This window comes from Polypterus senegalus, chromosome 16 (genome assembly GCF_016835505.1).
Source record: "Polypterus senegalus isolate Bchr_013 chromosome 16, ASM1683550v1, whole genome shotgun sequence".
NCBI lineage: Eukaryota > Metazoa > Chordata > Cladistia > Polypteriformes > Polypteridae > Polypterus > Polypterus senegalus.
In genome coordinates this window covers 81,957,341-81,982,773 of record NC_053169.1, presented here as the reverse complement: position 1 = coordinate 81,982,773, position 25,433 = coordinate 81,957,341, and the positions used below count along the sequence as shown (strand labels likewise).

At 38.6% G+C, this 25,433-nt stretch overlaps 1 protein-coding gene across 10 annotated transcripts in view; it reads left to right on the top strand.

The window, feature by feature from the left end:
- LOC120516736 (girdin-like) overlaps positions 1–25,433 on the top strand; it is a 201,236-nt gene that overhangs the window by 68,852 nt on the left and 106,951 nt on the right. For all 10 annotated transcript variants that reach the window (XM_039738631.1, XM_039738626.1, XM_039738630.1 and 7 more), the window contains exons 4-6: positions 15,935–16,004; positions 22,071–22,129; positions 24,492–24,575. In XM_039738631.1, the coding sequence (XP_039594565.1) occupies positions 15,935–16,004; positions 22,071–22,129; positions 24,492–24,575 (213 nt within the window). The remainder of the gene's footprint in view (positions 1–15,934; positions 16,005–22,070; positions 22,130–24,491; positions 24,576–25,433) is intronic.

Sequence of the window (25,433 nt, the reverse complement as noted above, 5' to 3'; positions counted from 1 at the left end):
GTCTGTACACACACCAGAATGATTAAAAAGGAAAAGAATTTTTAAAAGAAAGAAAAGAAAACTGGACTGTACAGTTAATAAATATAAATATATATATATATATATATATATATATATATATATATATATATATATATATATATATATATATATATATACAGTATAGTATAACACATATTACATAGTCTTTTATTAAAAAAAAAAAAAAATCTACTTTGTGTGCAGTACTTGGATACTTGATCTAAATGTGAGACTGGGGCCCTGTGACGGACTGGCAACCTCTCTGGGTGTGTGACCAGCCTTACTCCTCCAACTGTCCCTAAATTGGATTATGCAGGTCTGAGAATGACAGACTGATTTACAAATGCTAATTGAATACAGTACTTGTAACACTTGATGAATTATGACCATACCTAGCATGTTTATAATATAATCAATATGCTGTATATGATGTATTAAAATCAATATATGTGTGTTCATATTTTATAACATGCAAACTTTTACCAAAATGCTAAACAAGTTGTTTGAGGCAATATTATACCCCTTTACCCGCTGTGTTGCCTGGCATTCATTATTGCACATTACCTCTTAATCTTTCTTTCAACATGGCTATAGAAATACCGCAGGCCTGGTGTTTTACTAGATCAAATCTTGTAAAGTTGCTGTGCAGTGTGAGATCTGTGGAAATCTGGAGATGAGTTTTGTCTGCAGCAGTTCGCTCTTCTGCCTCATAGTTCAAGGGGCCCAGTTTCAGCTTCTGTTTGTGTGAAGTTTGCAGGTTATCTCCATGTATGAATGGATTTTCTCTGACTTCTCCAGCATTCTTCCAAAGTCATGTGTGTTGGGTTAATTGTCTATTTTAAATTGGTGTGTGTGTGAATGTGCAGTTTTGATCACTGGTGTCCCATCCCAGGTTCATATCTACAGATATACTTAGTACTACCTAACAGCTTTGTTACAGAGAAAGGGAATGAACAAATGGAGTATTGCAGGTTTGTTGAGTACAGTGTGCCAGAGAAATGTTTTTATATCCTGTGTATGTGGGTTGCTTTTGCTATGGGCAGTTAGTTGCCCTATCTAGGGCTGCCTCCTGCTATAGGCAACCACATTCTTCCTGAATATTCTACCACTTACTCGATCCTGAATTGGATTCAGTATGTTTGTGTATATAACTTAATGTAGTGTGGTGTATGGCTAGGTGAACCCTTAGCACTTGTTTTAGTAAAACATTTCTGTAAATCTATTATTTATCTCACTTTATTCATTTCAAGGTATCTGGGCTGGAGCCAATGTGTGTAGCACTGGATACAAGGCAAGTACCAGCTCTGGACTGGACATCAGCCCACCACTGTGCTCACTCACACAGGAGACCAAACGCAGTCACAGGGGCCAGTTTATAGCTACCAGTGAACCTAACACAGATGTCTTTGTGCAGTTGTTTCTTATTAAGTGAAGAATAATACGTTTTTATTGGCAGCTATAAAATGTGTGAATCCAGAACCCCTACACACCGTATAATGATTCTTTGAGACTTAAGTTTAGCAGAGAAAAGGACATTAATGTATTGGTTATGATAATGGAGGAACAAAGGTTTTTGCGGCACTTTCACTTTGTGGGACTTGTTAATATTTTTGTGTACAGTTTATCACATTAATACAATTAAGATAAAATATTTGGAAGAAAGGAATTTGAATGTTTCCAAAAAGGTGAAATGCAATCTGGGACTAAAGTATTATGTTTCCATTCAATGAGAACCTTAGCCTTGGCTAATCTTTGAATAATTAAAGTCATTAAATACAAGAGTAGAACAGATGAAATACTACGTGTTCAAAGAATATTCATAGAAGTTCAATACTATCATAAATTCATATTCTCCTGTGTTGTGTTTTTCTTTGTAATTAATTTTTTATTGATATCGGCAACAAAAAAAATACAAATTCATATGCAAATTGAAGAAACCCACCCCATCTGTAGCTATTTAAAAAGTGGATATTAAATTAGGACTGATGGAACACACAGGTCACTGACAGGGCCCAGAGGCGCGCATGAAGAAAGAAATCTAATAGAAAAGTGTCAGATTTGAAATCGGGGGTTCGCTGTCAGCCATGACTTGATCAAGGAGATAGCGTTTTCCCATTTACTAATAGTATGCGCAGGAGCCCCGTTAATCCTCACGGCTGAGGTTTAATCCCATTTGAGTGTATGCAGGGTAAGTGAATGAGTATATTGCCCATATACCGCTGTTTTGTTAAACATCACCCTTTGTCAATGGCTTGATTTTTCTTTCATTTTAAAATGAAGAGAGGAAATGTATATAAATATTAAAGTAGCTACAGTTTCTATAGACAACATAGTTTTACTTAGTTGTGAACATGACCTCTGCTTAGTATCTTTTTCATATTGATTATTTTTTTATTTTTTTCCACTAAACACTGTCAGGAGTACAGAATAATATTCAGAATGCTTTATTATAGTACTGTAACAGAAGATTTACAGGTTGGTCCTTAAACTTTATGGATTTTAGATCACGGATCTGTGTATTCACAGGTCAGACATAAATACTGAAATGGAAATTATTTTGCAAGTTTTACGACCTTTTGCAGAAAACCACAGACAACACTGTAGCAGCGCTACATAAATTGAATGCACATTCCAGTAACCTTGGGAGTACTGTGTCACCAACTGCTTTGCCGGTTGCTGCAAGGCCTGCCGGGTAAAACAAGATGAGGGTGCTATTTTTAAAAGTGAGCCATAGGAAGCCAGCAGAAACACAAGCAGTGGTGTCTTATTCTTTCAACACTTCACTACACAATGGGACTACAGTTTTCTGCTTGTCCTTGTAATTTTGTCCGCGAGAACCATTCCAAACTTCTACAAATCTACTCTTACATTCTCATCACGGTAGGACAAAACTTTACACACCTTTCAGGAGATTGTTCACACAGGATTTATTTTCATAGCTACACTACCATCATCTACATCTGGAATACTGGACTGTGTCATGAGTGTTTATTGTTTTGTTGGATTTCTCCTATATCATCTTCTTCTTCATTTTATTGGCTGTTCCTGCTAGGGGTTACCACAGCGGATCATCTTGTTCCATATCTTGCTCTGTCGCACCCATCACCTGCATGTCCTCTCTCACCACATCCATAAACCTCCTCTTAGGCCTTCCTCTTTTCCTCTTGCCTGGCAGCTCTATCTTTAACATCCTTTTCCCAGTATACCCAGCATCTCTCCTCTGCACATGTCTTAAACCAATGCAATCTCGCCTCTCTGACTTAGTCTCCAACCTGAGTCGACCCTCTAATGTATTCATTTCTAATCCTGTCCATCCTCGTCACATCCTATGCAAATCTTAGAATCTTTAAATCTGCCACCTCCAGCTCTGACTCCTAGCTTTATGGTCAATGACACCGTCTCCAACCCATATAACAAAGATGGTCTCACTACCGTCCTTTAGATCTTCCCTTTCACTCTTGCTGATAACCGTCTGTCACAAATTACTCCTGACACTCTTCTCCACCCATTCCACCCAGCCTGCACTCCTTTTCACCTCTTCCACAATTCCCCTTACTCTGTACTGTTAATCCCAAGTATTTAAACTCATCCACCTTTGCCATCTCTACTCCCTGCATCCTTAACATTCCACTAACCTCCGTCTCATTTACATACATGTCTTCTGTTGTTCCTACTGACCTTTATTCCTCTCCTCTCTAGAGCATATCTCCATCTCTCCAGGGTTTTCTCAACTTGATCCCTAGTCTCACTACAGATCATCAGCATGTCATCAGCAAACATCATAGTCCAAGGGTTCTCCTGTCTAATCTCATCTGTCAACCTGTCCATCACCATTGCAAATAAGAAAGGGTTCAAAACCAATCACTGATGTAATCCCACCACCACCTTGAATGCATCCTTCACTCCTACCACAGACCTCACCACTGTCACACTTTCCTTGTACATATCCTGTACAACTCTTACATACTTCTCTGCCACTTCCGATTTCCTTATACAATACCACAGCTCCTCTCGAGGCACCCTGTCATATGCTTTCTCCAGGTCCACAAAGACTCCTGGCCTTCTCTATACTTCTCCATCAACTCCCCTAGAGCAAACATTGCATCTGTTGTGCTCTTTCTTGACATGAAACCGTACTGCTGCTCACTAATCATCACCTCCCTTCTTAACCAAGCTTCCACTACTCTTTCCCATAAGTTCATGCTGTGGCTCATCAATTTTATCCCCCTGTAATTACTATAGCTCTGCACATCCCCCTTATTCTTAAAAATCGGTACCAGTACACTTCTTCTCCACTCCTCAGGCATCCTCTCACTTTCCAAGATTCCATTAAACAATCTGGTTAAAAACTCCCCTGCCGTCTCTCCTAAACACCTCCATGCTTCCACAGGTATGTCATCTGGACCAACGGTCTTTCCATTCTTCATCCTTTTTATAGTTGTCCTTACTTCCTCCTGGCTAATCCATTGCAATTCCTGATTCACTATCTCCACATTATCTAACCATCTCTCTTTCTCATTCTCTACATTCATCAGCCTCTCAATGTACTCTTTCCATTTCCTCATCACCCCCTCCTCGCTTTTTTACATCTTTATCCTTTTTAGCCCTAAGCTCCTGCACATCTTTCCCACCTCGGTCCCTCTGTCTAGCTATTCGGTACAGGTCCTTTTCTCTCTCCTTAGTGACTAACCTCTCATACAACTCATCATATTCCTTTTCTTTAGCCTTCGCTACGTGAATCTTCACCTTGTGCCTTATCTCCTTGTACTCTTGTCTGCTTTCTCAATCTAACTGACTATCCCACTTCTTCTTCGCCATCCTCTTCCTCTGTATACTCTCCTGTATTTCCTCATTCCACCACCAGGTTTCCTTTTCCTCCTTCCTCTGTCCAGATGTCACGTCAAGCACCCTCCTTGCTGTCACCTTTACTACTTCTGCTGTAGTTGCCCAGCTATCTGGTAACTCTTCACTACCACCCAGTGCCTGTCTTACCTCCTCCCTAAACTCAACCTTGCATTCTTCCTTTTTCAACTTCCACCATTTGATCATTGGCTTTGCCCTTTCTCTCTTCCTCTTCTTGATCTCCAATGTCATCCTACAGACCACCATCCTGTGCTGCTTAACTACACTTTCCCCTGCCACCACTTCGCAGTTTTTAATATCCTTCAGATTGACTCTTCTGCCTAGGATATAATCTACCTTTGTGCATCTTCCTCCACTCTTGTATGTCACCCTATGTTCCTCCCTCTTCTTAAAATGCATGTTCACCACAGCCATGCCCATCATTTTCACAAAATCCACTATCATCTGATCTTCTTCATTCCTCTCCTTGACACCATACCTACCCATCACCTCCTCATCTCGTCTGTTCCCTTCACCAACATGTCCATTGAAATCTGCTCCAATCTCCACTTTCTGTCCCTTGGGTACAATGTCCATCACTTCATCCAACTCACTCCAGAAATCTTCTTTCTCGTCCATTGCACACCCAACTTGCAGAGCATATGCACTAACAACATTCATCATTACACCTCCAATTTCCAGCTTCATAATCATTCCTGTCTGGCACTCTTTTCACTTCCAAAACACTCTTGACATACTGTTCCTTCAGAATAACCCCTTCCCCATTTCTCCTCCCTTCCACACCATGATAGAACAATTTGAATCCACCTGGCCTTACTCCCCTTCCATTTAGTTTCTTGCACGCACAATATATCAACCTTCCTTCTCTCCATCATATCTGCTAACTCTCTCCCCTTACCAGTCATACCGCCAACATTCAAAGTTCCTACCCTCAGTTCCACTCTCTTTACCTTTCTTCTCTCCTCTTTTCTCTGGACATGTCCCCCCCCTCTTCTTCTTCGGCCAACAGTAGCCCAATTTCCGCCAGCACCCTATTGGCTAACAGTACTGGTGGCGGTCGTTGTCAACCCGGGGTTCGACCGATCCAGTATGGAAATCTGTATTGTTGTCCACAAATTGATTTGGCAAAATTTTACACAGGATGCCCTTCCTGACGTAACCCTCCCCATTTATCTTGGGATCGTCACGAAGAAACACATTGGTTTTTGCATCTCCTGTGGCTGGGTTTGAATTTCTTCTATATCTGTAATATTAATCATTTTTGCCATTTACTACAATAAATATACAAACAAATGTATTAATAATAGGTTCAACTTTGAAAAACATTACAGTTCACTAAAGCACTTCTAAACTATGCACTTTGTCTTCGGGACTCGACTCATCTTAGTCTCTCCAGCCAGCCTCAAACATGTGATTTGCTTGTGCAGTGATCATTCTGTCTGATATTTCACACATTTTATTTAGTGGAATAAATTTAGAATATATGGGAATCATGGAGCAAAAACTTAATTTGGTTTTGTTCAAGTGGGTCCTGTGCTCATTCATATTTGCAGAATTGCTGCTAGTCATGACCACCATAACCTCAGACTTCTTTGGTCTGTCGCCAAGAAGTTGAGTTAGTATTTCCAAGTTTCTGGCTGTGTGCTGTCCTATAGCTGCCATGGTAGCACACACCATTGTATGTACTCCTTGCTTTGACTTTTTTCTGGCACAATTTCATACTACATTATTCAAATTTAAAATTATCTGCTGTAAAGTCTCACTTATCTGAATTAAAAAGTGAAAGAACTTTTGAGACAAACGTATTTGCATTCACTGAAGCACTCTGTCAAGTTCTGTATCCATTGGCTTACGCTTGGTGAGTTGTGTTGGCAGACCACAATGCTTAGTTGAAAGTTACAATACATTGTTAGATAATCTCAGTCAGCTTTAAGCTTGTTACATTTTGATTTTGCTTTGTGTTGAAAGAGTGTTCCCACATACTTAATTAAAATAATATTTACACTGTTGTACATATTCACAGTTCCTGCTACTTTGTATTTGGAAGGAGGTTAAAAGTGTCAGAAGAGTTTGCAAAATGTGCACAAGGAAATTCTAATCAAGAATTTAATGGATTCTTTCCTACTAGTACATACACAACCAAGATATCTTGGATGCTGGTGAGGGATTTGAGTTGAACGCCTGGCTTAATCATACTCTCTGTGTTCATCACGCTTCCTGTGCCTGGGAAAATTTTCTCGTACCTCAGTTTCCCGCTCCATTCATATAATGTTAATTAGGATATTGACCGTTTGGTTTTGTAAATCTGGGACTTGTACTGCAGCTCGCTTGTATTTTGTTCTGAGCTCTTCACTTGTGCTGATCAATTTTGTACCCTTGGCCTATGACACCTGCCTCCAAAAGGTTCCTAGTACGGATGTTACTTGCTTATATTGACTTCTTTTGTAAATCGCTTTGGATAAAAACATCTGCTGTAGAAATAAATGTAAATTAGGTATCTGTAAATATGCCTGGTTTGTCTGAGTGTGTTTGCAACAAAATTGATGGAGGTTTGTAGATGTTAAGAGGTTTCCTTGAAAGCTCGTCTTGCCACAACAGTTAATTAATGCAGAAAATTCACCAAATTGTTACATGGTACATTAATTAATGTTGAATGTTGAAAATATCACAATCAAATTAAATGATTCACATTGTTCTTTAGTCAGCTGCTTACAGGTACAACTTTATTTTAATGAAAAACTAGCCCCCTACTTGCTTCACGTGCCAACCCCCGTTTTTGTTTTTCCGTATACACACTATTAAGATTTTTTTTCTGTAAAAACAATATTTTGAATCTTTCGAGTGCCAATGTGCTGAATCTTTTTAATGAGGTCAGTGAGACATATGTTTAATGATTTTGTACCATAATTCAGAATAGCTTTCTCTTTTTGGAATTTCAGCACAGACAAAACGATCCACATCATCAACAGTTAATAATTGTTTAGCAAAGTAACCAATAAATGCATGTGAGGTAAACTCCGTTTTTGAAATTCTCTTGACTTAAACTTCAAAGCCTTACAATATTTACGTACATACTTCTGACATATCACCTATGTTCATATATTCGATCTCTATTCGCCTTTTCGTTATTTCTCCAAGTAATAATTTCTCTTTCTTTGCACTAATGCGATCTCTACTTTCTTTTTTTTGACACTGTCGTTTTTTTCTGCTTTCATATTCTGTATCTTGCTCTGCATGTGTTTCGCCCCTACATTTTTTTTTTTTTTGAGTCTTTTGAATTCCAGTTTTCATTATCTCTAACCTGCTCTGCATGTGTTTGGCCCCCTTTTTTAAACCTTTTTATGACATTTTACTTTGTTTTCTACTTTTATTTCTGACCTGGCTTTATCCTGATTTTTTTTGTTTTAATGACACCTCGTCCATGGTGATTATTTTCCCTTTTCGAGTAATAATTTCTGTTTGTTTGCGCTCCTGCGATCTTTACTTTTTTTTGTATACTTTCTAATTTTCCTACTTTCATATTCTTTAACTTTCTCCACAAGCGTATCGCGCCAATTATTTATTTATTTATTTTTTGTTTTTAGCCTTTCGAATTCCACTGCTTTCATAATCTCTAACCTGCTCTGCATGTGTATGGCGCCAACGTCCCGATTGGAGTGCTTTTTTTTTTCAATTCCACTTGTTCCGGGCTGATAATTACTGTCCTTATTTTCTGAATTTGCACCTAGATTATTCTTTTTCTTTTTTGTCCCTCCAACGCTTTTGAGTTTCTTTTCTCCCCCGTGTTGCTGGCTGCCCTTGCTCTTATTTATTTTTAAGTAGGGCGTATCTTGCAAGAATCTCATGTTCTACTTCATCGCAAGACGGTCCTGGGTCAATCTCTTGGCACAAAGTCTCATGTTTAAGGTCCCTGCAAGATGCTCTGTGGCCAATCTCTCTAGTCTCGTGGGTCTTTTAAGTGTCTTCCATGATCGTAACGTGAAGATCACGTATCGTCTCCCTACTGTTTCTCTCCAGGATTTTTTTTTTTATACCTGTAATAGAGAGATAATTTTGCCAGTAGTGTGACTTTCATTGATATCTTCCTTTAAAAGATAAGCACTGAAAGTATTTGAAATGTTCACAGGTTAGCTTTCTGGTGAAAGACATTTGTACATCTCATCTAAAATAGAAAACAGTAGCATCTAGTCTTTTACTGGGCCATGTACCAAATGTGGAACACCTGTTGTTTTTGTTACAGTTTATATATATTTTTTTAATTTCTACTCCCCTTTTGCATCAGTCCCTGTTTAGAAACAGACTAAATTCTATTTACTTGGCATATGGAACACAACGGGACTTCATTCAGGGCACAATGCCAGTCCCTGGTGGTTTTAGACATTAAGCTCTTACTTACCTTCCATTTGTTTCAGTTAGAAAGCCTTGTGAAGTACATAACCTTTCTGAAAATTCCTGTCATGTGGAATAAAGGGAGATTAATTAGAATTGAAAAAAGAGAGACTGCTTCATTCCAGTTTCCACGTTTAAGCAATCAACCAGGTAATGAACAATTAGACCACTGTTCTGAAGCAGCCTTCTTTTGACTGGTATGGGTACTGTATATACCGATCAGCCACAACATTAAAACCACTGACAGGTGACATGCATTAAGTAATCAGTTACTTCTTGAAGGTAATATGTTGGAAGCAGGAAAAATGGACAAGCGTAAGGACCTAAGCAGCTTTCACAAGGGCTATATTGTGATGGCTAGATGACTTGGCCAGAGCATCTCCAAACCAGCAAGTCTTGTAGGATGTTCCTGTTATGCAGGTATTAGTATATACCAAAAGTGGTTCAAAAAAGGACAGCTGGTGAACCATCGACAGAGTTATGGATGCCCAAGTCTCATTGATGTGTATGCGGGGTGAAAGCTAGTCCCAATGGTGTGATCCTACAGAAGAGCTACTGTAGCACAAATTCGTGAAAAACCTAATGTTGGCCATGAGAGAGAGGTGTCGGAGCCATCAATACATTGTAGCTTGCTGCATAGTTGTAGACTAGTCATAGTGCTCATGCTGACCGCTGTCCATTGCCAAAAGCATCAACAGCCGGCATGTGAGTGTCAGAACTGATCATTGTTAATGGAAGAAGGTGCCATCATATGATAAATCACGTGTCCTTTTAGATCATGTGAATGACAGGGTGCGTGTGAGTTGTTTACCTGGGGAAGAGATGGCAACAGGATGCCATATGGGAAGAAGGCATGTTGGCAGAGACGGTGCAGTGCTCTGGGCAGTGTTCTGCTGGATACCCTTGGGTTGTTTCATTCATGTCAATGTTACTTTGACACTTGCCACCTGCCTAAAGATTAGTGCAGACCATGTTCACCCCTTCATGACAACAGTGTTTTCTGATGGTAACGGCTTCTTTTAGCAGAGTAATGTGCCCTGCCACACTGCAAAAATAGTAGAACATGAGAAATAGTTCAAGGTGTTGACTTGGCCTCCAAAGTGGGATGTGCTGACAAATCAAGTTTGATTCATGGAGGCCCCAACTCACACCTTATTGGACTTAAAGTATCTGCTGATATTGTCTAGGTGACAGATACACAGAGGTCTGGTGAAGCCCATTCCTTGACAGATCAAAGTTGTTTTGGTGGCACAAGGGGAACCTACATAATGTTCTGCAGGCAATTTTTAATGTTGTGGCTGATCAGTATATACAATATCTAGATACAGTGGAACCTTGGTTTGCGAGCATAATTTGTTCCGGAAACGTGCTCGCAATCCAAAGCACTCGTATATCAAAGTGAATTTCCCCATAAGAAATAAAGGAAACTTGGATGATTCGTTCCACAACCCAAAACTATTCATATAAAATGATTAATATAAAATATAAAGTAAAAATACATAAAACAAATTAACCTGCACTTTACCTTTGAAAAGAATCTTGGCTGGTGTGAGTGAGTTTCTAAATTCTTGTGGGATTCCACCCAACAGGATGACTTGCGGAAGAACGTCAAAAAGCGATCGCAGTCTCCCAGCGCTGTAGCTGTTCGCTGTAAAAAGCGAATCCAGAAAGATCACAGACATGCTATAAGTGCCTGCCGTCAGTGGGTGATACTAGGAACAAGGAACATTATAAATGCGCAGGGCACAGTACTACTTGGCCACGACCCTGCCTGACTGCTGTGCCTGTGTATAGGAGAGTGACAGATCCTGCTACAATAAATAACCGCGCTGTTACTTTTTCAAGCTGAATAAAGCTGGTGGTGCAAGACGGGGACTTGCACGTCACAGCACACACATGCACACGCACTCACACAGTCACAGTGCTGTACTAAAGCGTATACGCTCGTACGGATGTTGACTATATGAGTGAAGCACGCTGACTCAGACGGAGAATGGGAGACGATTGCCCACAATCCCACAGCGAGAGCGAGAGAGAGAGAGAGAGAAGAACCATCAGCTCAGTTGTGATTACATGACGCTCAGCAGACAAAGTGTATACATGCTACTCGTATTGCAAGACGTCGCTCGTTTATCAAGTCAAAATTTATTAAAAATTTTAGCTCGTCTTGCAAAACACTCGTAAACCAAGTTACTCGCAAACCGAGGTTGTACTGTATATTATTGTGAATAACAGGGTTAGGGATCCAGGTGGAAGTCCTTGTTTAATTGGCTTCTAGCCAAATGGGGGAAAATAAAAAACAAAGAAAACATTAGCTGCATCCTCTTTGTGCCAATTCCACATGCTGTTCGACATCTAAAAACCAAAAGGGTAGGAGTTGGAAATAGTTCAGAAAACCTTGCCATGGTAATGGTCCTCTTGACTGTGAGTAATCGGATAAATCTGTAAGTTATAACACATCAACCAGATCCTTCCCCGGTAGTATCATCGAAACCTCTCCCATGAGATCTACAATGTTCTTGTATTCGACTATATATCGATACATAGTATATACTTTTACATTGACTTTGTGACGCATGAGTCACAGTTCTGCACTTGAGAGAAGACACAGAGTCCAAAGGATTCAAGAAAACCTACTTTATTCCAATCAAAACAGGAACAGTCGGGGTATTTATTCAAACAGGAGCTACCACTTCAATACTCACAGACGCTGCATTACCCATCGGGTGAGATATGTGTTACATGGGGAAGCTGTGTAGTTGCCTTGGTGGCTCTGTAAACCTGCAGTTGCCTCGGCAATGAACAAGCAACCTTCAACAGACACATCAATCGTTTTTTGGCATGCAGCAAAGTTGGGAATGGTCTCAAAATAATTTAAAAATGTACAAGTTATATACATGCATATACAATTTAGCAGAAGTTCTTGGTGTAAACGAAGGATCTACTGTACAATAAAAATATAAGTAATAAACTGACATAAGTAAGCATTGCAAAGGAAAAAAGGCAAGTGAAGGTTTAAGTGTGAGTTTGCATGGAGAACAGTGTGGGAGCATTCAGCAGTCTAGTCATTTGCCCATCTCAATTCATGAGTTATGAAATGCTAGTTCACATACCAACTTGAAGGTGCCTGGGTTTTCAAACCTCTACACTTGTATTCCCCCTAAGTTTTTACGATAATGTTTTTCTTGATTAATTTGAGACTCCGAGTTGCACAGCTCCATATAAATTTAGAGATGGAGACAGTGGAAATTAAAACAGTTGTGTAAACTGTGTTTCATCTTCCATATTTAATTACCTACACTTCCACTTTAGCCAAAAATGCTATAAAATGCTTTTAAGTATAAATAAAGAAATGCAAATCTTAATACAAAGCATACTGTTGAATCATAAGCAGGGAAGCAGAACTCTTTGCTACATATAAATTATGGATACTGTTTACTGTTAAGTCACAGGCAGTATCCTTTAATGTACTGTATGTGGGAGGATCTCCCCATCACCCCCACATATACACTTTCAAGCATTAAAAGATGTTTTGGTGTGTGGTGGGCCTCAGTGGATTCTGGTCTTCACTCTTTAATCATTTTTTCAACTGAGTCTTGGGAGCCAACCACTGATTCATTTCATGTTTACTGCTTTATGTATAAATGGTAACTGAGGGGTGCCTACCTATTGTCAATCCCAGAGAGCCATAGTGGCAGCCAATTTTCAATGGAACCTGTCTTTATTTGGAAGCTAATGAGCATCGTTCAGCTGCTAGCTGTCATTTTTTTTCTTACTCAATTCTGGATGCAGAACAAGTCCTGTTATAGCTTTCACTAAATCTTTCTGAAAAGCTCAGAATTTGCAATGAGCAAACCGTAATTCTGATTGATCATTAATAGAGATCTTATCCCAAGTCAAGTTGGGGAGCATGCACTGGTACACTTATCCCACGTAAAAAATAATAAATTTACACAGGTTCTGTTTCTGTAAAATGTTTCAATTGCCAGAAATGGTTTAAAAGGAATTAAAGTCCTTAAATACCTGATGACAACACTCATTTTCTGTTATTTTTGTGGGAAGAATTTTGAATCTGCAAGGAAAATGCATGAACCAGTAAATGACAATCCATCCATCCATCCTCTTCCTCTTATCCGAGGTCGGGTCGCGGGGGCAGCAGCTTAAGCAGAGAGGCCCAGACTTCCCTCTCTCTGGCCACTTCTTCCAGCTCTTCCGGGAGAATCCCATGCTCCCAGGCCAGCCGGAGACATAGTCCCTCCAGCGTGTCCTGGGTCTTCCCCGGGCCTCCTCCCGGTTGGACGTGCCCGAACACCTCACCAGGGAGGCGTCCAGGAGGCATCCTGATCAGATGCCCGAGCCACCTCATCTGACTCCTCTCGATGCGGAGGAGCAGCGGCTCTACTCTGAGCCCCTCCCAGATGACTGAGCTTCTCACCCTATCTTTAAGGGAAAGCCCAGACACCCTGCGGAGGAAACTCATTTCAGCCGCTTGTATTCACGATCTCGTTCTTTCGGTCACTACCCATAGCTCATGACCATAGGTGAGGGTAGAAACGTAGATCGACTGGTAAATTGAGAGCTTTGCCTTACGGCTCAGCTCCTTTTTCACCACGTAGTAAATGACAAATTAATTTAAAAGCCATAGTTAATCAAAACATTGAGATCTTCCTTCAGGATAGGACTTTACCACTGTACTGGTTACTTTAAACTGGTGCCTACTTCTGGCAGCAGTGTGCACAAGGTCAAAACCACCTCTGGGCTGGATGTATTTTCTCACAACAGGACAATTAAAGCAAGTTCAAAAACAAAACGAAAAATAGTGAGAAATATGTAGCTTCTGTGAAATGTATTAATATCATAAAAAACTGGAAAATCATTTTGAGGTTTTATGTGTGCCCCACAAAATTGAACAGCATCAAACTTTTTTGGATTGCTTTTAATTAACTGTTTGCTTATATCTTCCTTTTATTAATTACCATTTTAGTTCATAATTCACCATTTTCACTAAAAATCATGGTCTGAAACAAATGAAAAAATGGTCATACAATTTGGTGATTGACATCCTCCCACATGGCTGGATTGTATCCCAGCACCATTAGTCACAATGTGACACTAGTTAAACATTGACACTGAAGGTAAAAAGCTGAATGAATACATTTCAAGCTGTTGAATACATTTCATTCATGTTCCTTTCAACTTAATTGCTTTGGCTTATTTACATTGTATACTTGAATGATTTTGATATAGAGTTTGTAACCTAAAAGAAAAATTGATCAAATGATAACAATGCCTTGGGGGTACAGTAAATAGAATCATCATCTCATAGCTCTTGGGTCTTTCTCTGTATGAGCTGCTGCTTCCTCTGTGTGGACTTTGCATGTTCTTCTTTTTTCACTTGAATTTTATTTGGAAACTGTTTTCCTTCACTTGTCTAGAAAGAGATTTTATGTTTATTGGCTCCTCTAAATTGTTTAAAAAAAAAAAAAATCAGTATTTGTTTTTGTGTTAAAAATACACCATGCATTAACACTGATTCAGTGATTCAAAATGATAAGGAATGATTTGAATAACAGAACTGTCTTTTCTCTATAATACAGCAAATATGTTAGCAGCAGAAGTGAATCACAGAAAAGCAACATCTGTGCCTGCTAAATCAATATACTTCTTTGCTTAAAAAATACAAATTAGCAAGCACTTAAATTGTTACACTCCTTGAGTTTTTGAGATCCATAAATGGATACTCCACCCAAAATTATAATTTTTACTTTTTATATGTTATCACTTGTAGTTTGTAGTTGTGTCTAAGAAAAATATTTAGTGTCACGTTTTCATGGAGAAAGTGCATAATAAAGATTCACATTAATTGGGAAGATGACTAACTGTGGACAACGGCAAACAATATGTCTGTGTGTTTGAATAGAAGACAGGATTCTTGACCAATGAAAGAGGTGGAGTGGTGAATCTTCAATTCAAATGCACATTATAATGGGAATGTGCCATTCCTGGATATCTTTTTTTACAGTGAGTTTTCTGGAAATATTAATTATATTGTAGCAAAAAAATGTATTCATTTTGCATGTTCTGAAAATACAGATAGATACCAGGCATATTGTTTACGTGACATGAGTTATAATACATGAGAATTTTTTTTCTCCCATGACCATTTTCCATTGTCTAGTGTTGGTCGCTGTTCTGTCACATTCAATTTAAATCTTTGTTCTGTATTTTCTCCATGACAACATGAGTTGCAAAAAAAATAAAAAAAACCTTTTTTTTTGTAAAACCTATGTTGTTAATTTGTCATTCTTATTGTGAATCTTTAATAATGCAGCTTTTTAAGTTTTATTTTTTATTTAAATACTCTAAGTTGCTAAATTTTACGTACTAACCATTAATCTTCTAGGTTTTGTACATTCAAGATATGATTACTGTTTCAGAAATGGCTTAAGCATTTGAAACTGTCACAGATACAGCAGGAGTACAAAAAAGTACATTAATCAAATTAGTACAATATTTATAGGTACTTAGATGAACACATAATGTTGTAATATGCAAGTTGGGTTATGCAATTTAATAAAATATGTAATGTGATTTAATCTGAAATGCCATTAAGGTGAATTTCTATTGGTTATTATTTTCAATACTTTTTTTCTTCCCATAGGATACTTTACAACAGTTAATAATGATGCCTCTTCCCGATGTCCTTGTGCTGGGGCGGAATCCTCTGTCTGGTGAGTAACCTTCAGTGATATATTTTTTATGCTTCTAACATTTTATATTGCTAAGAGTAAATATTGCTTTCTAAACTAAACAATGTGACAGATAGGGGGCGCTGTTGTCACCTCGGACCAGAAACCAGATAAAAGTCCAAATGTTGACTTTATTTATTATAATACTGTGCACAAGCACCTCCACCTCCACTATACTTAAATAAATCACAATAACAATAATCAATCCACAATAATAAATAAATCCTCTGCACCTCCCAGCAGCTCAGTCACCCTTCCTCCCAACTCAGCTCACTGCTGGGATCTCCCACAGTCCTTTTATACTTCTTGACCCAGAAGTGCTTCTGATGCCCCAGTCCATGTGATTCCCCAGCACTTCCTCTTTTTTCTTCAGCCCGGAAGTACTTTATTTCTTCCGTTCTCGTGACTGGGAAGTACTTCCGGGCTATATGGAAAATACAAGTCCTTGAGCCTCCCTGCAGCATCCTCTGACGGCCCCCAAAGTATCCAGCAGGGCTGTGAAGGAAAACTCCAAGGTCCATGATGCCCTGCTGGAATTCAGGGCATCTCCAAGTTGTAGGGAGGGCTCCATCTGGCGGCTCGGGGGTATTGGCCGGGATAAACTGCTGGCCATTGTCCACAACAATTATCTATGTAGTGATAGGATCCTATAATCCCTTATAAGATAATAGGTTGGGACACTTTTTTAAATTTTTCTTTGACTCTGCTCCATGCCTTTCTTTTTTAATTTTTTTTTTTCTTCTCAATTGAAATTTTTGAATTGGAGAAATTCATATATTTCATTATCTTGATGATTCAAAATTGTTCTGAGTTTCTTAAAGTTTCTTTAAAGTTATTTTATGTCTTGGTGCACCATCATCTTGCTTTTTCATGGGCATGACCATTTTAATTGATGCTTGTGTACTGTTGCTAACTTAATTGCTACCTTGTGACAGCAGGATGTCTCCGTATGTGTTGAAATTTTTGTCTGCATCTCTGGCTTGATTTTTGGCATTGCAAATTGGGCTTGGGTTTCTTCTTTTGTCTTTTCACTCTGTTATTCATCTTCTGCTAATCAATTTCGGTCATAGAATTTTGTTTCATCTATCTCTTGGTCCACATTTACATTCTGTCTCTGCCTTTCTACCTCTCTAACAGGATAAAAGTTCTAGAAACTGAAAAGGAATACCCCTTATATAGATAGATGTACTGAGCCACAGCATTTTTTGATGCTAAAACAAGGGCATCTAATATTTTAAGAAAACAATACAACTCATTAAGTATACAATGCCTTGTGCGGGCATTCCATAGAACTTATTCCAGTTATTGTGCTGTTAACATTTGTATCTCACAGACTGAGGCTAGTCTTTTACAGACAACTCTACTTGGAACAGGTGTTTCTTTAGGCCTCCTGATATGACACATCTCTGACCTACAGCTGTCGTTTTTAGCAAGAGTGTCGGGCTGCAGGTTTTTGTTCCTGCCACTTTCATCATTAGTAACCAGTTACAACTGCAAATGGGACATATTTCTTTTCCCTTAACTTTAATTTGACTTGCTTTTTGCCTTATCCAGCTAACTCTGGAGTCTCTGACTCTGCTTCTCAAGGGCTACTGTTTTCATTCCAGTTTCCTTATTAGAAGCCTATTTTTGCAGTTAAAGAAAGATGTACTTTAATTCTTTGTCTTGTACGTACCACTGTTCTGCCACACAAGGTATTTCCAAAGCTGTGGGTTTTCTTTATTTCCTAAGAGAACTGTCAAAATTTTGTTTTGCCCAAAGCATATCTCAAGCATTCACTTTTTTTTCTTTTCTGAGTTTTTTTTTTAGACAAATATGGTGGACCAGAAGGCTCAAATGTGATGAGTTATCTGGTTACGTGTTTCCTCCCTTTGTAGCTCAGTTTTTTGGCTTTATTAAAGAGAAAAGAAACCAGGGTTCTCAATCAAAAAAGCAAGTCAAATGAAACAGCGACTGAATCACATTTTCAGAAAATCACAAATTAAATCCACTGATTAGATAAACTTTATTAACGCCATGGGGAAATTCAGATGGAGCAGTGTGGTGTAGCATGTCCACAGCGCATGACAAAAGGGCCACTTTTAAATAAATAATCCCCGCGCTCGCGGCTTAGCGAGGGGGCGTGGTAGTGTGGCTGCAGCAGTTCTCGGTGTGATTCGCAGTGTGGGTGTTTCTCACCTAAGTGCACAGGTGATAGGCTGTCCACATCCATGATTGTTCCTGGGGCCGCTGATTTCAACAGAGTCGCGCAATAGAAGCGTGAGTCGGTTAGAGGACGGAGAAAGAAAGAAAAATAGAGAGAACGGGAGGTTGCAGGTGAAAGCAGGAAGTAGGAGGTGAAAGTCGGTGCGAGCGAGTGAGTGAGTGCAGCCTTGCATGCAGCTGAACAAAGAGCCTGGGTGTTGGGCCGACACCCAGGGACTTGTAGTAGTGGTCGCTCCCGAAGATTTGGTTTTGAAGGGCGGGAGTGACCGGAAGGTGGATGACTCTCCGTGGAAGGCAGCACGAGTCGGGACTAGGGACGTGGTGTCCCCAGCGTGAGAGCCATGGTCGTTGGCGAATTCCTAAGTCACTGTCTGGAGGAGCCTATCGGAGGCAGGAGTCGGTAAGGCGATCCGAACAGCTGAAGCAGATAATTAGAAGGTCAGCTGCATGTAGAGCGACTCTCCTATTGAGAAGCGCACACGGAGGAAGCAGGGGAGTCGCAGGTAAAAGAAGACACCGGGCTTTGTTTTTTTTATTTTTAAAGGATTGCTTCCTGCATTATTTTAACATCGTTGTTTTTAAGACTTTTTCTATTTATTGGTTTTAACCTCCACTTCACGTCTGTTTTAATGGATTATTTATTTAATGACTTTTGAAGCACTGCACTTTAATTGGACACTTTGTTTTTGTTTTGATTACTGTTTTAATAAAAGCACTTGACACTTTTGCACCATCCCCTTGCTTTGTTGTTGCCTCACTGCTAAGCTCATCGGTGACGTTACCAACGGTGACTGGTTCAAGGGCTCCCGGACAGCAGATGGGAGCATGTAGCAAACCCACATCGTCACAAGCAGCAGAAACATCAAAAACAAGGATACATAGTCAAAGGACAAATAATACAGCCAATTAATTAATCAATTGATACATAAGTAAAAATAAATGTATATTGTACATATATTTCAACAAGTACATTGGGAGGAAGCATTGAATTGCTTGATAGAAACAGTGGGCAGAAAAGGCCACCAGAGTTGCTTCTTGGCACACAATAGTGGAATGAGTCGGATGTTAAAAGTGCATCATAATGACATACAGTTTTGCCAGCGTTATTTTCTACAACAGCTTCCCGTGTGTCCAGGGTCCGTCCTGTGATGGCACAGGCTTTCGTGATAAGTTTGTTCAGGCATTGTGTTTCTTTTGAGTTTAGGTTGCTTACCCAGGACACCACAGCGTAGAACACCACACTGGCTGCTATGGACTGACAGAACATTTTCAGCAGTTTGCTGCACACATCAAAAGACCTGAGTCTCCTTAGGAAGTCCACTCTGCTCTGGCCCTTCTTGTACAGCACCACTGTGTTTTCAGACCAGTCCAGTTTGTTGTTCATGTGAACTCCCAGGTACTTGTAGCTCTGTACCACTTCCACATCCTCCCCCTGAATGGGGACTGGTCTCCGAGACACTTTGGCATGTTGTATAACAGTTTAATGTGAACAGTTTGATGGGCTTGAATGCTTTTTATAGGCACTGTAGGTCAACATTCTAACTGGGTTTCTGAGCCTGTTGTTGAGCTGAAACGTGGTCTACCAAGAAGACAGTACAAAATTAGGTGATTGGTAAGCTTGGCACGGTTGTGGAAAAACAACCCAAATGGCATGCAGAAGCAAAACTCACTTGGCAGGGGTGGGTGTAATCTGTAGTCACAGTTTAGAAACTATCAGGAAAGACATTTAATTAACTCATGAGCTCGACAAGAATTACAAATTAGCTTCTGCTTAAGAAGCTGATGGCAATGAGAGTCTCTATCTTTACAGTTTCAACAGGATTAAGTATAATAGCCCTGCCCTGTGTGCTTCAGCCAGAACAGTCTTCTCTACAATAACAGTCTAGATGCACGTTTGCAGAGGTCCTTTATTAATCAGTCATCAAATGCATGTCATAAACATAGCTTTACATAAACAGTATTTTAGAAGTATGTGTTCTGTTACAAATAGAGCATTTGTCAATAGGCTTCACTGATCTTAAGAACTATGAACTGCTAAAGTTCTTCCTTTTCATCCTTGAAGTAATAAAAGTTCAGAGGTTTTACGAACACAGTTTTTCAACTACTCATAGCACATATACTAGATAAATTTGACTTTGTTGTTTCTTATTTTGTGCCATTATATTGCAACAAAGGTTGTTTAAAAATTTTATTTTGATTGTAATTTTCCTTTTTTTTGCAAAACTTAACTTATTTACAAGGCACGTTTAGTTGTCTGTGTCAATAGGCATTAGAAAGAACATGAAATAGAAATGTCTCCAGTCTTATGGCTCCAGCCTAATATATGTACACTATATAAGAAACAATTCTTAAGAAACTGATAGTGAATAGTGATAGTGACATCTCACAAATGGCTTGGAATTGTCATGTACCACAGCCTGTAGAGTTCATCAGAGTAAGATGCAATAAAAACAAAATAATCAGTGTGGAGCAAAAACACCTAGCTATTAAGGGAGGTCAGAGGTGAACGACCAGACTTGTTGAAGCTAATAGAAAGGCCACAAATATTCAGATAACAGCTCTTTACAACAGCATTGTGCAGAAGGGTATTTCTGAATGCACAGTACCCTGGACTTGTTGCTACAGCTGCAGAAAACCATATTGTTAGTTAAGACCAAGAAGATGAGCCTGCAGGGGCAAGTGATCATAGATCCATCCTGCCTTGTGTTAGTGTTACAGGCTGATGTTGGTAATGAAATGATGTATGAAGTGTATTCAGCGTGCACATTAGGTTTTTAATACCAGTTGAGCTTCATGTGAGTGCCACAGGGTGCTTAAGCATCATAGCTGAAGTTGAAACAATAACCAATTGTGAAAATTTGTACTTGCCTTTGTAGTACACAGACAATGTGACAGCCTTGACAGATGGGCACCTACCTACAGGAGAGTAGTTAAAAGAAATGTTCAGTATATCACTTATCTCAGAATTATTAAGCACCAGTATTGTAATAAGATTTTGTATAAAGGGAAAAGAATAGCCTTAAAATCTACTGCATAGGGTGGCAACTTTTTTTGGGAGTATTTTCTAGAACTTCAGCGTTTCACTCCGACCAGTTTGTTAAATTAGAAACCAGTTCTACTCATTTATGGAGCATCCTGTATAAATCGAAACTCGGCTCCAAGTTCACATTATCATTCTGTTTTCATGGAGAATAGGATGCAGCTCTCTGTCATAAGGAAAGCAGTTCAGAAAATGTATGGGACGAAGGATTAAGGGAGCTTTGTAATTATTTTGCACATCGAATTCTGATGTTCACGTTTTTTTTTTCTTTTATATGTACTTTTAATTTAAAACTTTTTTTGTTATCAAAAAAATCTTATGTAGTGTAATTTCTAATGAATGTGATAAAATATAGAACCTTCTAAGCTTACCTGTGCAAGAAAGAATGGATTATATGTGAAAGCTAGGAAATATGTACCTTTATGCATATTGAATAGAAGTCAAGGGATTTAAGATTTTTTAATTTTACTGTATGCTTATATTGACAACATTTAAGTGCTACCACCTAGGAAACAAACCTCCAGTTATTGGCCTTTGGGATTGTTTTTTATTTACTCAACCATCCCTCCTTTTTTCTGAGCCTGTTTTCCATTTGAGGGTCACAGAGAGCTGGGGCTGGCCCACCAGCATCAGGCACAAGGCTGAACACTTGAATACACAAACACATTAGCCCAGCTCTGCACCAGAGGCAGAATATTGTTCAGGAAATCTCATTCGCACAAATTTTTTTTTGCCTTTTTCTTTTAAGAACACACTGTTAGATATAAAACTTCCATATGAATCACTTGTATATTATATTTCAGAACAAGGTCTGGATGAAGTGAAGAAACTGCTGCTGCTTTTACTTGGTTGTGCAGTTCAGGTGAGTTATGTTACTCAAGGTGACCTGTCAGTCTTCCAAATTGTTTATTTGAGAGTAAATAACCAACTTTAAGAAACTGTGTTATTCCAGAAGAATATGCATCCACATGCGCATTGTTTTCTGATACATCTTTCTTGTATGCTGTGTTTATATATGGGAAGCTCATCTCTGCATTTATCATTCATTTTGCAGAGATACAATTTTATTTTACAATGCATATTTAGAATACTGTATGTCATTGAAAAATAGTGAAATATTAAATGACTTGTTATTGTCAAAATTTTAAATTGAGTTATTTATATATAGTAAATGTTAATTGGTATGATTTTGCAGACTTATTCATCATTGTCCATCTGGTCTGGACCCGTTTTCGGAAACATTTCTTGAAACTGGATTAAAAATAGATGTATACAGGATTCTCCAGATTAGTGTAAAAGTAGTCAGAAAGAACCCAATGTGTACAAAAACAAAGTTGCTAATGACAAATAAAAGAAAAGTAAGGAACATAGCTCAAAATAAACAAAAGATTACACAAATTCCTAGACCTCTACGTGGGAGCAGCAAGACCCACAAAATTCAGAGTTTCTTCAGTTTTTCTCTACTCGGCTTTCTTTAAAGATGTGGCTGTATTACTTCTATGTTAGTGAGTCTTTTCTCCACATCGTCTCTCAAGTTTATGGAAGTTGACACAGACAAGGATAATTCCATGTCGCACATGAAGGGTATAGTTCAGATTACAGCCAGAAACATTTATTGGAGTTACAGGGTGCCAAATAATATCCAGAGGCAGCCAGGCTTTTTATCAGTCTTAGAGGCCCATAGTTCCTTTAGGACCCCGAGTGCTAACCATTAATAAATGTGCCACATATCCATATTTGCTGACTGGCTGTCTGACATCCTCCATAAAGTGTACAGTTCCAGCACCCTTAATTTGGGATTTTGGCAGTGTCCACTGGTTTGATTTGAAAGATTGTATGTCCTTTTTGTCTGTCGCTGTTCTTCCTGTTATCAGGCCCTTCATGGAATTTCCTTTTCGCTAAAACCCTAAATGTTTAGGGCATGTTTTCCCATACTGGTCACATTTAACTACATAGTTCACATTTTGTACATGCCTACTATCTGTGGCTTCCTTTGTCCAATACCATCTTTGTGTCCCACTGCCTCTAGCAACAATATACTGTAACAACCTGTCATATTATGCTTAATATATTGTACTAGCGGGTTTGCACCCAGCTCGCTTCGTTCGCCAACCCCCCCGGATGCGCTATGCGTCAGCCACTTTGCGTCTCTGCCAGTCATGTTGTGAAGAAGGGGGCTGGATGAGCCCCCCCAAGGAGACGCGGTTGCTCCTCCGAAACACCTTCTTAAATGGTGATACAATGGGAAACAAATACAGTTTTTTTTTTTTTTTATTAACCTCCTCTTTGCTCGGTCAGCCGCTGGATTGCTGCTGCTGCCGTTCCGCATGATCTGCATCTCACGCGGCGCTTTGAACATTTAAAAGCCTGTACAGCAGTTGTCCTACTCTTTGTCTTTTATTTCCGGCCATGAGCATGGTTAAATCTCTTGGCACACAGTCTCATCTTGCGGGACGTGAGTTCTTGATATTTTTTAGTTTATAATTTAAAAACTGAATACGAATATGAAAATCTAACAACATCACAGTTAAGTTCGATAAATTCTGAAAAGAGTGATACCAAACATATATATGTAGGTTTTAAAATAAGCCTGATTTAAAGCGTGACAAAAAAGTCACACAAAATCATTGCACTTTTAGGCTTAGGATTTTATATACTCTACTGTATATAGAGTAGAAGTAGATGTTTTCATTTCTTTAATTTAGTATCATTTTTTTCTTTCATGCTTGGTATTTAGTTTTTGAATGTTTTCAATCTATCTTTTATGGTGCCATCCAAATTATTTCAGTAATATTCAGTGGTTAAAAGTATAAATGTATAGAATATCAGAGAAGGACAGAAAAATTAAACTGTATATTCTATGTCTTGAGATATATTTGTAAAACATATCGGATAGTTGCAGACATTCAAAATAAATAGGGAGTAGCATATTAAAGTTAAATTACTTTCTTTTATGAATGAGTTTTTAATGTTGGCATTCTGATGCTACCAACCAGCTCTCCTCATTGTTAATGTTGCATGCTGTTTATAACAGAGGATTAAATGAGTAATTTTTTAGTAAATACAACAAGGGATAAAATATAAAGCACCATTATTTGAGAAATATTAGTAAAATATGTGTTATTCAGAAGCAAATGCTATTAACTGTTTACTTACATCTTCTCTGTTTAAAATGAGATGAAATAAAATGAATATGTTGTTGATTTTTTTCACTCTTTTTTTAGTGTGAGAAAAAAGAAGAGTATATCGAAAAAATTCAGACGTTAGACTTTGACACGAAAGCTGCAATTGCATCTCACATCCAAGAGGTATTTAAAAGTGTGCATTTTGAAAAATGTATTTATAGATTTTGTTTATTATGGACAGTAAAACAATTTTGTTAACATGAAAATTTGTCAATGAGCTTACACTTGTAGTACTAGACAGGACAGTGGTGGTCAAAGTAAGCAATTGCCAAATAAGAAATAGAGGCTTTCCTGGTCCAGAAATCATCACCAGTCTTGATATACTCAATATAGAATAAATATAAAATTGGAGATATAAGTGCTGCACAGCTCCAGCACCTGCAGTATCCTGTAAGCTGCTGATTCTGTGAAACTTAGATAGATAGATAGATAGATAGATAGATAAATACTTTATTAATCCACAAGGGGGAATTCACACTTATACTCTGATTCTGTGTGGTTTTAGGTCTACCAGACCAGTTCCTGTCAGAGTTTCCTCCAGTTTTTGAGTTCTTTTTGATGGTGTTAGAAACTGTACACCTTGGCTTTCTTTGGAATTATCTTAAAGGAAATACCTGCACTTTTAAGAATTTTAATGTCTTGTTTGTCTTCCTTTGTTACTTGCCTATTTCTTGTCATTCTGATGGCAATATGCAGTGCAATGTATATTGTCCAAAAATGCTTCAGAGGGTGTAGCAACATAGAAGGTTTTTAAGTAATCAACAAAACTTAGGACACCTGTAGAAATTGTTGACATCAGCTTCAATGTTTAATCAACTTCCACTGCAGAAAAGCTGTCAGTTTACCCCATTACTTGTTTGTTGATCAATTCCTTTTTAAATAACTCCGACAATTTATTTTCCAGTTTATGGTAACTTTTTTTTAAACCTCTGCCATGCGTGTATTATGTGTATATATGTGGGAATGTATGTACGCATGTGT